The sequence below is a fragment of the Hesperophylax consimilis genome, chromosome 15 (genome assembly GCF_061612785.1).
Source record: "Hesperophylax consimilis isolate HC1 chromosome 15, BYU_Hcon_1.0, whole genome shotgun sequence".
NCBI classification, from domain to species: Eukaryota; Metazoa; Arthropoda; class Insecta; order Trichoptera; family Limnephilidae; genus Hesperophylax; species Hesperophylax consimilis.
The window spans coordinates 37,195,072-37,211,551 of record NC_142850.1 but is presented as its reverse complement, the minus strand read 5'-3'; the positions used below and the strand labels follow the sequence as shown (position 1 = coordinate 37,211,551).

General features: G+C 35.2%; 1 protein-coding gene across 6 annotated transcripts in view; it reads right to left on the bottom strand.

The window, feature by feature from the left end:
* Positions 1–16,480, bottom strand: part of cic (Putative transcription factor capicua) — a 101,888-nt gene that overhangs the window by 42,754 nt on the left and 42,654 nt on the right. For all 6 annotated transcript variants that reach the window (XM_089640528.1, XM_089640532.1, XM_089640531.1 and 3 more), the window contains exon 14: positions 12,818–13,021. In XM_089640528.1, the coding sequence (XP_089496654.1) occupies positions 12,818–13,021 (204 nt within the window). The remainder of the gene's footprint in view (positions 1–12,817; positions 13,022–16,480) is intronic.

Here is a 16,480-nt window from a genome sequence, read left to right as displayed (position 1 = left end):
GTTGTTGGTTATAAAACGAATTACGTTGATATTCTTCTCATGTTTTTCAGAATGAAAATCCAACTTCACTTCCTGAAACTCCAGTGATCTCAGTACCAACTTTCCCACCTTCAGTTGACAGGAAGGGATTTAAGAAATGAATGTGTTTAAAACAAATGGTGACGGACTAGTGACCTTCAAAGAGTCGCAACCGCTAAACTGGAAACGGAAGGAACGAAGAGAAAGGATATGAGAGACCTGGAGATAAAGAAAATGCAGGCTTTAGTTTCCCAGGCTGATGTTCAACCAGAAATACTTCAATTACAAAAGGTCGAGACAGTTATGCAATCTAAACTACGACTGGAAATGGTGGCGAAAGCTGCCCAGTCAGAAGTAACGTTGCAAACCATTAATGAGGAGAGGATGGCGAAGGCTGCCCAGGCAGAAGTAACATTGCGGATCCTCAACGAGGAGAGGGCTGCGAAGGCTGCCCTATCAGAGATTCAACTGGACATTCTGAGGTTGGAGAGGAAAGCCAAGGAGGCCATTTAAAAAAAATTTCAAAGTGGTAATTGTTTTGTTTTAATATTTTTATTTAAATCTTCACCAATCTTAACATCGTCTCAATAATACAAACAACTGTATTCTAAAACAATTTTACTCAAAAATAAGATAATATTTATTATAAAATAGTGCTCATACATACATATTATTTGCAATAATGTCTCTATTTAACTCTATGCACGCGGCCGTATCAACTGTTGTTACGGCAAAAAGTCCATACTCACACGCGGCCGTATCAACAGTTGATACGGAAACTTTGAATGCCGATATTCCAGCGGTCTTTTGACATAAATTTATTTCCCGCTCGCTTGAACATTTGTAGAACTATCACGATGCTGACATCTACAAGAATTTCTCGAAAATAAAATTGTGTTTCATTTAAAAACATCGATAATCAAGTGAGTCTCTTTGCGCCTTCGAGTGCCATAGTTTACAATTTTGTCAACGGATGGCGTTAGTTCAATTTTGTTATTATTTTGTGACATAAAATTTACGTCTCCAGTTTTAGAAAAAGTTATCATAACAAAAAATGATAAGTGCTCATGGTGTTCCACTTGTGTCTATCAACGCAGTGGCCTAATTACACACACGCCGAGCGAATGGCGGGACCACATTCAAAAGATACGGTACGTCTTTGTATGAAATTTTATGATTTTGTTTTTATAAACATCCAAGAGTGTTGACACACGAGGATTTGTTATCATATTGTGGAGAATAATTTGTTCTGTCTATATAGTCCAATAAATCATGCCAGAATGCTATAATTTGACATTTAATTGCGTGCATAGGTATTTGAAAATATGTACCGCGTACGGGTATAGATAAAACGGAGCAAATTAACGCGTTCAAAAGGTTAAATGTGCAATGTTTCCCGCATTGTTAAATTCTGCCACATTGTTGTGAGTATCGCCAACGCCATGGATCCAATCTTCTGGGTGTTCCTCCCCACGATTGATGTATATGTTATGAAGAACTTCACATGCCACTGTGACTGCCATTGTGGTGTTGAGGTTCAATCGAAGGCCATTTGATAAGACAGGAAATCTTCTTTTCCATAAACCGTACTGCCTTTCTACAACATTTCTTGTTTTGATGTGTATTTGGTTGTAATTTTGTTGGACGGATTCCTGTACGGGGTCAGAAGATACGTCTGAAATAAAACATTAATACGTTTGTAGTATTTTCTTTTTCAGAATGTCCTTAACGTGAAGTAAATCAAGTGGAGCACCTGTGAAAAGAATGATGCACATTTGCCTGTATCATTTAATTATATTATATCGTCCTGCATAATTTTCAAATAATTATATAATATAATAATTAACAAATAATGTTATTAAAACTATTCAAAAACTGAAGACAGTATTTTGAATGTTGTGTGTTAAATACCTTTAATGGATATCCACTGTCTCCTACGAGTGCGCCATTTGGGTACTGGCCTGTCTCAAACATTGCTTTGGCCCAACAACCTTGGAAGATGAGCGAGTCGTGCGTAGCTCCTGGCCATCTGACTACTATGTCCCTGATTCTCATTCTAGCATCTGATATTGTTTGAACATTTAAAGAGAAGTATCCCTTTCGATTTCGGAACGTTTCAGCTTCTGGCCCACCTTTTGGAGAAAGCAGATGGTTAACACAATACATACATACTTAATTGATGCTGTTGAGAAACACAACGAGACAACAAACACACGTCATGTATGCAACATTTACCAGGGGATTGTATCTTGATGTGAGTGCAATCAATTGCACCTATTACATTGGGGAATCTAGCCACTTGATAAAATTCCCTCTTGACGACATTCACCTCCTGTCCTCTTGGCAATTGTATGTGAAGAGGTCTCAAACTTGCCAAGGCTTGAGACACCTTTTGTACAATTTTACTGGTGGCAGACGGACTTATTTTGAAAAAGTCTCCGTTTGTTATGTGGAAACTACCGGTTGCATAAAAGCGTAATGGTATAAGCATGGCAAAATGGGGCAGTTTCTGAAAATGAATAAGCAAAGTATAATAACATTAAATTGAATCCAATTAAGATGTAAAGTACAAAATATTTCGTATATTGATTGCAAAAATGACAATTGTATAAGTAAAAACTTACCTTTCACTTGAATACGTTAGATTTCCTTCAACTTGATTTAAAACATATAAAAAACATGCTTTTGACATACGAAAACGGTTGAAGAAATCTTTGTCATTCAATAATTGAATAGAACCGACATCTTCATCTTGTCGCCGCCTGTGCAACCCGATATTACTGTCAATTACTTCCTCCCATTCAGCGATATCTATTATATCTTCATCATCGCTGTCCATATTAATAAAAACATGCTTTTGACATACGAAAACGGTTGAAGAAATCTTTGTCATTCAATTTTTTTTTTTTTTTTTTTTTTTTAAAGTATTGCCCATCTCACTAGGTGTGAAAACGCCTGTGTTGAGATGGCAATTTACAGAGCGGTTGTTAACAAACTATGAAACATGACACAATAATAAAATAAAATAAAATCTTTTTTTTTTAATTATACAATTCAAGTATTATAAGACAATATATTTAAAATTACTCAATGGATATGTTTATTGGAGGTAATCGATGATTTTACTTTTAAATGAACTTTTTGTTTGCGTATTTCTAATGTCAGTAGGTAAAGAATTGAATAGTTTCGTAGCATTGTATTTAAAACTTCTTTGACCATAAGAGGTTTGACAAACTGGGATGCTAAAAGATTTTATATGTGACTGTCTTAGGGCTCTAGTGCTTATTCGTTCTTCAAACATATGTGCATTTTTAAATTGATGAAGCAGGATATTTTTTGAATACAATTTTTCCAAGTTAGGAACATGAAGTGCCTTAAAAATAAAATCAGTGCTCGTCCTCAATGGGACTTTGAGAATAACCTTCAGAATTAGTTTTTGAATCTTTGCTAAAGGTTCCAGGCAAGTATTTGAGGCACTACCCCAACTGATAATACCATATTCAAGGGATGATTGTACAAGAGCACAGTAAACTTGTTTCAGTTGTTTTTTATTTAAGATATCCCTAACGTTTTTAAAGAAGTAGATGAGTTTCCTCAATTTTGCCGTTAGGTTTGCAACATGTAGATTCCATTTAAGACGATCGTCTAATTGAATACCAAGATATTTAATGCTATCAACTCTACTTATAGAAGGACAAGTACATGGGATTAATAAGGGGTTACAGCTGTGTAGTTTGAGGCTTTGTTGTGAAGGTATGAGCTTATTTGATATTCTAAAAGTTAAAAATTTTGTTTTATCTGTATTCAGGGTTAATATGTGGGTATCTAGCCAATATTTAACAATACGAAAGCCATTTTCTGCTTTTTTAAAGACATCATCCCAAGATTTAGCATAAAATAGCAAAACTGTATCATCGGCAAAAGTTGTGATTTGTCCACAAATTTGTAGGTTGCATAAATCATTTATATATATTAAGAATAATAAGGGTCCTAAGATGCTACCTTGTGGAACACCACATACCGTTTTTTGTGGACTACTATAGGTACTGTTTATTTTAACACATTGAGTTCGATCAGTTAGATAACTATGAAATAATTGCAGGACTGAATCTGATATTCCTATCCTCTTAAGTTTATCTAAAAGTATTTTATGGTTCACAGTGTCAAACGCCTTTGCAAGATCAAGGAAAATTGCTAAACATTTATTTCCTTTGTCAACATTACTTATTATGAAGTCTGTAACATTAGCGATGGCGTCTGAGGTTGACAAGTTCTTGCGAAAACCAAACTGATTGGTTGATAATATTTTATTAGAGTCAAGGTAAGTAGTCAGTTGATCTCTTAGTAAACCTTCTACAATTTTAGAAAGTGAACTTAGAACACAAATTGGTCTGTAATTGGTAATTTCAGTTTTTTTTCCACCTTTAAAAATTGGAGAGATAGTACCTTTTTTTAATACATTTGGAAAACAACCTTGAGTGAAGCTCTTGTTAACTAGAAATTTAAGGGGAAAGGCTATATGAGATTTTAGTGATTTTAGAAGTTTACTTGGTATATTGTCATGTCCAGGAGATGTCATCTCTTTCAGTGAGTCTATTTCTTTGATGATATCGTCAATTGATACCTCTTTTAGAGAGAATTTTATTTGAATTTCTTCTCGGAGATCCTCGTCTAATGGAGGAATTTTAGTGTTGCAGCTGATGTTTTCTTTTATTTTACTGGCCAGTTTTGATCCAATATTCGTAAAAAAGGTATTTGCATGGTCGGCAATAGTCTTCGGGTCAGAGTTAAAATTCACAGTCTGATTATCAATTGTAAGTTCCTCGATTTGACCTCTAAATTTCTTTGAATGTGTTATCTCTTTAAGAATTTGCCAGATCTTTCTAGAGTCATTATTACATTCAATAATTTTTCTAGAGTAGTATTTATTTTTTGCATGTTTAATTAACTTTGTACATATATTTCTGTATTTCTTATAAAATATAGAAAGTAGGTAATTATTTGGATCATTCCTAATTTTTTTGTGTATATTATCTCTCTTCCTAATACATTTTAAGAGTCCAGGTGTAATCCATGGTTTCGTGGTTGTATTTTTTTTATTTAGTACCTCTTTATGGTTGGAGTGTAGATTTATTTGGTTTTCCATAAAATTAGTGAAATAATTCCATGCCGTATCATTATCAGTAATTGAGTACAAGTTTTCCCATTTTTCGTTTTTTAAGTTGTCTACAATTTTATTCCAGTCAATTTTATTTTTCATAATAGGTACATTAACATTGTCACTTTGTCTTTTATTTTCATTTCCTACTTCCAATATTGTAGAGTAGTGGTCTGTTACTGTGGATTCATATATTATAGTATTGATAGATAGTTTCGTTCTACCAATTATATGGTCGATGCAAGAGAGAGATTCTTCAGTGACTCTAGTAGGTTTGTTAATGTAACTAATGAGACCGTAGTAGCTTATAGCATTTAGGTAATCATCTCTTTGAGGGTGACCATTTGCTAAAATATTAATGTTCATATCTCCAATCAGAAACAGATTACTACAGTGTTTTAGTTTAAGTAACTCAGTTTCAAGTGAGGTAAGGAAGTTTGTAATGTTAGGTGCAGATGGGGATCTATAAATAGCCAGTATATTAATCACTGAGTTAGCTTGTATGTGTAGGCAGTTGGAGTCATTTATTTTAATTTCTTTGGTAGTAATTTTCAGGTTGTTTTTGATGTAAACTACAATTCCATCATTTTGTTTAGTATTGTATGAAGTATTGATGCAATAGTAGCCTTCTAAATTTTTTGGTGTATAAGAATTTTTAATCCAACATTCTGTTAGGATAATAATATCAAATTCAATATTTATTTGTTTAATGTTTATAAGAAATCCTTCGAAGTTTTTATTGATGCTTCTTATATTTTGGTGTATTATTTTCAAGTTGTTTTTTAGATATAGTTTTATGTTGCTTGTTTTAGTAGTGACAATTTCATCTTCGTATAGCTGGTGTGTGAGTTCTTCCATATCGGTATCCATTTTAAATACATAATGTCAACAATGCAATTAGATTTTAAAGTGTTTGTAAGTCTCGTTCATGTTTTATGTTGATGATTTTTGATTCAGTTGATTTCCTTGTAAAAACTTTCCCGTTTTTGAACCAGGTATATTGGTAGTTTAATTCCCGGGCTCGATTTTTGGTCTTCCATAGTAAGTCCTTATTATATGCAGACAACACTTCACCGATGTATAAAGTTGAACTTAGATTCTTGGTTTTGTTCTTTGCTGCAAGCAGGTTGTGTCGAATTGGAATGCTGGAATGGTGGAATTTAATGATAATTTTTCTGGGAAAACCTTGACGACGGTCAGGAACGCGATAAGCATCCAGAAAGTCTTCATTAGTGACTTCAACGCCCAGCTTACTAGCAATATGTTTCGCTGTGTCAACCGGATGTTCATTAGTATTTTCATCTACTCCGGAAATTTCTACTTGGTTAGATAAAGTATTTTGTTCAAGTTCAGCAAGCCGAATATCGAAATGCGTCATTCTTAGGAGGTCTTTTTTCATTTTTTCCACATCTGTTTTCATTCCCGCCAAGTCGTTTAATTTTACCAGTATTTCATCGTATTTCTGAGCAATGAAATCAGTGGCTTTTTTTGATTCTGACATCTCAAATTCAATTTTTTGGAACATTTCTTTTTTCAAATTTGAGAATTTATTGTCAATATAATCAATAAGTGTTTGATTATTCTCCACTGACAAGGTACTCGGTGACGCAACGACATTATTTTTAGATTTGGAGCGAGTGTTTTCCAGTGGCATTATTATTTTGTATTCAAAAATGCCCCACACAAAATTTCGGTTATCGAGATAGTAATATTATTGTCTGTGGTGCGCAAAAATGTCTTTTAACTGTATGATAAGTAAACAACTCAGGCTGAGCTGTTTATTCTTAATTTGTACTATTGATGTGATTTTGTTTATGTTAAGAATGTTTATTTATCTTTTCTTTGTAGACACTTTCAACGTGTGATAAACTTGTTTTATTATTTGTGAAAATTTTTTAGATTACAAACAACACTTTTGTTACGAATTACGAACAGTTCAATGATCAATCTTGCAGTAATTATTGATTGCCCACTAGCAAAAAACACTTTATTCGTTCCGTGATACCATTTGCATGAACACACACGGAAATGTTAACGCGTATTTTATGTAAAAAACAATACTTTTTAGTATTTAAAGCGGGAGCTGTCAAAACAAGTTGTTAGCAACCATAGATCAAAATTTGTTTTTTGTTTGTTATTTGTTAATTATTGTTTTTTGTTAATTATTGTTATTTGTTTTTTGTTTGTTGTTTGTTTTTTGTTAATTATTTGTTCAATAATTGAATAGAACCGACATCTTCATCTTGTCGCCGCCTGTGCAACCCGATATTACTGTCAATTACTTCCTCCCATTCAGCGATATCTATTATATCTTCATCATCGCTGTCCATATTAATAAAAACATGCTTTTGACATACGAAAACGGTTGAAGAAATCTTTGTCATTCAATAATTGAATAGAACCGACATCTTCATCTTGTCGCCGCCTGTGCAACCCGATATTACTGTCAATTACTTCCTCCCATTCAGCGATATCTATTATATCTTCATCATCGCTGTCCATATTAATAAAAACATGCTTTTGACATACGAAAACGGTTGAAGAAATCTTTGTCATTCAATAATTGAATAGAACCGACATCTTCATCTTGTCGCCGCCTGTGCAACCCGATATTACTGTCAATTACTTCCTCCCATTCAGCGATATCTATTATATCTTCATCATCGCTGTCCATATTAATAAAAACATGCTTTTGACATACGAAAACGGTTGAAGAAATCTTTGTCATTCAATAATTGAATAGAACCGACATCTTCATCTTGTCGCCGCCTGTGCAACCCGATATTACTGTCAATTACTTCCTCCCATTCAGCGATATCTATTATATCTTCATCATCGCTGTCCATATTAATAAAAACATGCTTTTGACATACGAAAACGGTTGAAGAAATCTTTGTCATTCAATAATTGAATAGAACCGACATCTTCATCTTGTCGCCGCCTGTGCAACCCGATATTACTGTCAATTACTTCCTCCCATTCAGCAATATCTATTATATCTTCATCATCGCTGTCCATATTAATAAAAACATGCTTTTGACATACGAAAACGGTTGAAGAAATCTTTGTCATTCAATAATTGAATAGAACCGACATCTTCATCTTGTCGCCGCCTGTGCAACCCGATATTACTGTCAATTACTTCCTCCCATTCAGCAATATCTATTATATCTTCATCATCGCTGTCCATATTAATAAAAACATGCTTTTGACATACGAAAACGGTTGAAGAAATCTTTGTCATTCAATAATTGAATAGAACCGACATCTTCATCTTGTCGCCGCCTGTGCAACCCGATATTACTGTCAATTACTTCCTCCCATTCAGTAATATCTATTATATCTTCATCATCGCTGTCCATATTAATAAAAACATGCTTTTGACATACGAAAACGGTTGAAGAAATCTTTGTCATTCAATAATTGAATAGAACCGACATCTTCATCTTGTCGCCGCCTGTGCAACCCGATATTACTGTCAATTACTTCCTCCCATTCAGCGATATCTATTATATCTTCATCATCGCTGTCCATATTAATAAAAACATGCTTTTGACATACGAAAACGGTTGAAGAAATCTTTGTCATTCAATAATTGAATAGAACCGACATCTTCATCTTGTCGCCGCCTGTGCAACCCGATATTACTGTCAATTACTTCCTCCCATTCAGCAATATCTATTATATCTTCATCATCGCTGTCCATATTAATAAAAACATGCTTTTGACATACGAAAACGGTTGAAGAAATCTTTGTCATTCAATAATTGAATAGAACCGACATCTTCATCTTGTCGCCGCCTGTGCAACCCGATATTACTGTCAATTACTTCCTCCCATTCAGCGATATCTATTATATCTTCATCATCGCTGTCCATATTAATAAAAACATGCTTTTGACATACGAAAACGGTTGAAGAAATCTTTGTCATTCAATAATTGAATAGAACCGACATCTTCATCTTGTCGCCGCCTGTGCAACCCGATATTACTGTCAATTACTTCCTCCCATTCAGCGATATCTATTATATCTTCATCATCGCTGTCCATATTAATAAAAACATGCTTTTGACATACGAAAACGGTTGAAGAAATCTTTGTCATTCAATAATTGAATAGAACCGACATCTTCATCTTGTCGCCGCCTGTGCAACCCGATATTACTGTCAATTACTTCCTCCCATTCAGCGATATCTATTATATCTTCATCATCGCTGTCCATATTAATAAAAACATGCTTTTGACATACGAAAACGGTTGAAGAAATCTTTGTCATTCAATAATTGAATAGAACCGACATCTTCATCTTGTCGCCGCCTGTGCAACCCGATATTACTGTCAATTACTTCCTCCCATTCAGTAATATCTATTATATCTTCATCATCGCTGTCCATATTAATAAAAACATGCTTTTGACATACGAAAACGGTTGAAGAAATCTTTGTCATTCAATAATTGAATAGAACCGACATCTTCATCTTGTCGCCGCCTGTGCAACCCGATATTACTGTCAATTACTTCCTCCCATTCAGCGATATCTATTATATCTTCATCATCGCTGTCCATATTAATAAAAACATGCTTTTGACATACGAAAACGGTTGAAGAAATCTTTGTCATTCAATAATTGAATAGAACCGACATCTTCATCTTGTCGCCGCCTGTGCAACCCGATATTACTGTCAATTACTTCCTCCCATTCAGCGATATCTATTATATCTTCATCATCGCTGTCCATATTAATAAAAACATGCTTTTGACATACGAAAACGGTTGAAGAAATCTTTGTCATTCAATAATTGAATAGAACCGACATCTTCATCTTGTCGCCGCCTGTGCAACCCGATATTACTGTCAATTACTTCCTCCCATTCAGCGATATCTATTATATCTTCATCATCGCTGTCCATATTAATAAAAACATGCTTTTGACATACGAAAACGGTTGAAGAAATCTTTGTCATTCAATAATTGAATAGAACCGACATCTTCATCTTGTCGCCGCCTGTGCAACCCGATATTACTGTCAATTACTTCCTCCCATTCAGCGATATCTATTATATCTTCATCATCGCTGTCCATATTAATAAAAACATGCTTTTGACATACGAAAACGGTTGAAGAAATCTTTGTCATTCAATAATTGAATAGAACCGACATCTTCATCTTGTCGCCGCCTGTGCAACCCGATATTACTGTCAATTACTTCCTCCCATTCAGCAATATCTATTATATCTTCATCATCGCTGTCCATATTAATAAAAACATGCTTTTGACATACGAAAACGGTTGAAGAAATCTTTGTCATTCAATAATTGAATAGAACCGACATCTTCATCTTGTCGCCGCCTGTGCAACCCGATATTACTGTCAATTACTTCCTCCCATTCAGCAATATCTATTATATCTTCATCATCGCTGTCCATATTAATAAAAACATGCTTTTGACATACGAAAACGGTTGAAGAAATCTTTGTCATTCAATAATTGAATAGAACCGACATCTTCATCTTGTCGCCGCCTGTGCAACCCGATATTACTGTCAATTACTTCCTCCCATTCAGCGATATCTATTATATCTTCATCATCGCTGTCCATATTAATAAAAACATGCTTTTGACATACGAAAACGGTTGAAGAAATCTTTGTCATTCAATAATTGAATAGAACCGACATCTTCATCTTGTCGCCGCCTGTGCAACCCGATATTACTGTCAATTACTTCCTCCCATTCAGCAATATCTATTATATCTTCATCATCGCTGTCCATATTAATAAAAACATGCTTTTGACATACGAAAACGGTTGAAGAAATCTTTGTCATTCAATAATTGAATAGAACCGACATCTTCATCTTGTCGCCGCCTGTGCAACCCGATATTACTGTCAATTACTTCCTCCCATTCAGCGATATCTATTATATCTTCATCATCGCTGTCCATATTAATAAAAACATGCTTTTGACATACGAAAACGGTTGAAGAAATCTTTGTCATTCAATAATTGAATAGAACCGACATCTTCATCTTGTCGCCGCCTGTGCAACCCGATATTACTGTCAATTACTTCCTCCCATTCAGCAATATCTATTATATCTTCATCATCGCTGTCCATATTAATAAAAACATGCTTTTGACATACGAAAACGGTTGAAGAAATCTTTGTCATTCAATAATTGAATAGAACCGACATCTTCATCTTGTCGCCGCCTGTGCAACCCGATATTACTGTCAATTACTTCCTCCCATTCAGCGATATCTATTATATCTTCATCATCGCTGTCCATATTAATAAAAACATGCTTTTGACATACGAAAACGGTTGAAGAAATCTTTGTCATTCAATAATTGAATAGAACCGACATCTTCATCTTGTCGCCGCCTGTGCAACCTGATATTACTGTCAATTACTTCCTCCCATTCAGCAATATCTATTATATCTTCATCATCGCTGTCCATATTAATAAAAACATGCTTTTGACATACGAAAACGGTTGAAGAAATCTTTGTCATTCAATAATTGAATAGAACCGACATCTTCATCTTGTCGCCGCCTGTGCAACCCGATATTACTGTCAATTACTTCCTCCCATTCAGCGATATCTATTATATCTTCATCATCGCTGTCCATATTAATAAAAACATGCTTTTGGCATACGAAAACGGTTGAAGAAATCTTTGTCATTCAATAATTGAATAGAACCGACATCTTCATCTTGTCGCCGCCTGTGCAACCCGATATTACTGTCAATTACTTCCTCCCATTCAGCGATATCTATTATATCTTCATCATCGCTGTCCATATTAATAAAAAATAATATTTAAACTGACAAACGCGACACAACCAAACAGACAAGAACACGAATGCTGATGACAGCAATGACGATTTTTTTCACTCTTTTGACACTTTTTATAACTAGTCATTTACTGAGGCATGCTTAATCCAGTAAATTAGGTTCCTTAAGTTAGTTGATCGCTCAGTGGTCACTTTTGCCTTGGGAAGAGCATAGTTCCATCAACAGAAAAAAGTGCTCCTAGGCAGTAGGCAATGTGTTATTGCAGTACCGTGCGGACTACCAAGCATAGTTTTGTTATACTTTATACAGATAAAGAATGCCCTCTTCACGCATTCCATAGAGTTGATGAATCTCACATATAGAAATTCCTTCTCACAGCGAGAAAGTGAACTTTTCTTTACTAACAAGAGGTAATTTAAAAAAAAATTATGACTGATGAGAGATATACATAGTGATTTATTTCTGAACACATGTCAAATATGAGCTTAAAATTGGAGGTAGCAAATGTATTGGACAATAATCAGGCCTTCCTTTTCAGGTTAGATCCTTTTGTTGTAGATTAGCTCCACACAGGAGGCCCTGAGGAGCGTAAAAATATATAAATATAAATCCATCCCTCCCACTCCGGTGCAAGGCGATGTTCCGAGAGAGTTCTGCTGGAGAGGTCAAAGGGTCTCTCTTGATCTTTCCTGCCACGCAGTTGGTGGACAAACCTCATCTCATGAATCCGGGCACCCCTGCTAAGTCAGTGAACGTAGCGAACCACTTGGTGTGGCCTATGGCAGAGGCATATAGGAAAGTGCTGCGAGTTGTAGGTTTGACTGGAATATTTAAGGGTTTCTTACCTGCTATATCGTCCTCCACCTTAATGTGGCACGGGGGCAGCAGGTCGGGTGAGGGCAGTGGGGCGAGCGATGGCAGTGCGGGGCGCGCAGGAGCCGACGGTGGGGGGGACAGCTGGGAGGGGGGCGGGGACACTACGGCGCCCCCACGGCCCAGGATGGGGACCAGCGTTTGCCAGGGGAACACACCGCGGCCCGTGTTGCTTACTGACAAATAATTTCATTCTAAATAATATGCTGTTGCTGACAACTCTGTAGCAACCTATATTTCTGTCACAAACAATTCTTATGGGAAATAGGGCCAACTTGCATCAGAGCTATCAGCTAAAAAATTACTTTATTTTATGTTTCAGGAGACATTCAACGATACATTTCGAATAACATAAAATGTGTTTTGATGAATTATCGGGATTCAAATGAAAAGGGTTATACTGTAACAGTCAAAATATAGTATCTAGTAATACACGGTGTCTGGAAACTCGTAGTACAAGCAGGAAACTGGTGATCTACATCAAATTTGGAGTCGATTTTATTCCAGTATTTCATTTCGTTTTCCAGTAAATCGAGTCAGAAGTTAATTTTTTTATTGATCAAATTCTTATAAATTATTACTGAAGATCAAAGTACCTAACTAATTAAAAATATTTAATAGTAAAACAAAAAAAAAACCTGGTTTTAAAGTATTACTAGCTTTTTTCCCGTTGCAGGCAACTAATGGGTAAAAATTATTCGAGTAAGTGGATGTAAAAAATAAAAAATATATGTATTTTCGTGTTGAATGTGGATGAAGCAAAGAGTGTGTTTCGACACTTTTGCTTTTTGCCCGAAACTAATGGGTAAATATTTTGTGCGTGGTGTAATGTTTGAATGTGAATAAAGCCAGGAGTGTGATTCTACAAATTTTTAAAGAAGAACGAACGACGAAAACGGACGACCATAAAGAACGGCGTAAGTTGCTTAATAGATTACGTAGTGGAAATGGCAGATCATTTCTCCCAAATTCACTCCGAAACACCTTTAAAAAATGTTATGAGAAGCATCGAATTGCTCTCCAATGATATTAATAAAATCAATAAAAAGCTGGACCAAACCCCTCAAGCTACAACGTACGCGACTATTGCAGCTAGGCAGAAGACAACCCTTCAGAATCATGCCCTAGTAATAAGCTCCGACGACCCACAGAAAAAATCAGCCGACATTGAAAAACTCATCAAAAAGCACGTAGATGTTCGCACTCTGGGGATCGGTGTTGCACGCATGCGAAAATCGAATAACAGCGACAAATTAATCTTCAATATGGCCTCCCTGGAAGATAAAAATAAATTTAAAGAAGAATTAAATAAAGGGCTACAAGGCAAAATAAATATAGCAGAAGGAAAAAAATTGAATCCTATGGTTATAATTAGAGGCCTTATCAAGGGAGCTACTAATGATGACCTAATGCATTCCCTGGAGAAACAAAATAATGGGATAGGTATAGATTTCTCGCAAAAAATATTAATTAAATACAAAAAAAATCATAGGAATGCACTTCTTTGCAATACAGTATTAGAATTATCGCCAAAAAACTGGAAAAGCTTGATAGAAGCTGGCCATATCAATGTGGGATACCAACGTTTAAAAGTGGAGGATCAGTCACCATTGGTCCAATGCTATAAATGTATGGGTTTCGGACACACCCAATTGTTCTGCAAGGAAGAAACGGCCTGTGTTCACTGCGGGGGCAACCACAAATTCGAGGCCTGCCCTAACAAAAAAGAGCAGCCTACATGTGCCAACTGTAATAATGTAAGTCATAACGATCACAGAGCCACCAGCTCAGAATGTCCAATCTGGAAGATGATGGATAAACGTGTTAGGGAAAAAGTAGACTACGCCGGAATTTGTTGAAAAAAGCTGCTGACCAATCAATCATACAAAGGAAGTACCAATCGGTGGATGACTATATACCTATAAAAAATAGCTTGAGAGTCCTGTACATTAATGCCAGAAGTATTCGAAACAAAGTAGACGAAATAGAAGAAACGCTCAAAAGGATACCGGATACTGTGCACGTCTTAGTTGTCACCGAAACATGGCTGGGAGATGGAGAAGGATTATTGTTCAACATCGATGGCTACCAGGGCACTTTTGCTTCCCGGACTACTGGAAGAGGAGGAGGAGTGGCGATATATACTCACAAAACATTTAACTGTGAAGTTATTGAAAAGTGGTCAAATGAAAACTCTTTTTTAGGAGTTAGGGTTCAATATAAACATTTTAAACCATTAAATATATATGGTATATACAGGAAACCTAACAACAATATAAATGATTTTCTAGTATCTCTTGAATCTATATTACAAAAAAGTAGCCTAGATACACTCATCTTCGGGGATTTCAACATTAATGTTCTTAAAAAAAATGACACAACAAAAAAATACATCAACACTTTATTTTCATATAATTATTTCATATGTAATAATACACATCCCACGAGAGTTACGGAAACCAGCAGTTCTCTTTTAGACCATATTATATCAAATAGAGAAAACATATCTTCAACGACCTCCAATATTGATAACCAGATAAGTGATCACAGTATAATGATTTTAGACTACCAAAACTCTTTGAAACACCACTCCAACAACAGAATACCACCAAACATAAACATCAGTATCAATAAGAGGGCTCTGAGAACATATTTTGAAACCCAACCGTTTTCTCACAACACTACCAATATAACCGAAAATTTTAATCAATTTTTTAAATATATCAAAACAGCGATTGACACTTGCAAATTTAAGCCAAGGTTACGAATGGGAAACCCTAAGCAAGGTAATACACCATGGTTTGACAAAAAATTAGATCTTCTTATTAGAGAAAGAAATACTTATTACAAACAGTGGAAAAAAGATCCGCTAAACAGTCTTCTTATATCACATAAAAATAAGTCGAGAAATTCGGTAACTAATTACAGACGTTTCGCCAAAACAAAATATTACACAGATATTTTTAAAGAAAACATACATAATCCAAGACAAACTTGGAAAACAATAAATTCAATCATAACTAACAGTCCAAAGAACTTGACAAATAAAATTGAAACTCTTACCATCAATAATATAGACATAAATGACCCTAAGCAGATATGTACAGCGTTTAATGACTTCTTTACATCGGTTGGTGAAAATCTAGCTGCGAGCATCCCATCTCATTCAGATGACGTAAATACAATAAACATGGAACCAAAGCCATTACAGTCCCTCTACATAGCCAATACAAACAAACTAGAAGTTTTAAAAATTATATCAAAACTAAAAACTAATGCATCTCCAGGGGTCGATGGTATGACAACTAACTTACTCGGATTCTGTAAAGAAAAATTAGCGGATCATCTTGTTATTCTCATTAATCAATCATTAGCGAGTGGACTGTTTCCGGATCAATTAAAGCTAGCAAAAATCGTTCCAATTCACAAAGAAGACTGCAAAAAAAATCCATCTAATTATCGTCCAATATCAATACTCCCAGTCTTTTCCAAAGTATTTGAACATGTAATCAAAAATAGACTAACAAAATATCTCACAACTAATAATATTCTCACGCCTCAACAATATGGGTTCAGAAAATTCTCCAACACGAAATGTGCTGCCTTTGATTTTATACTAACTCTTCAAAAACACT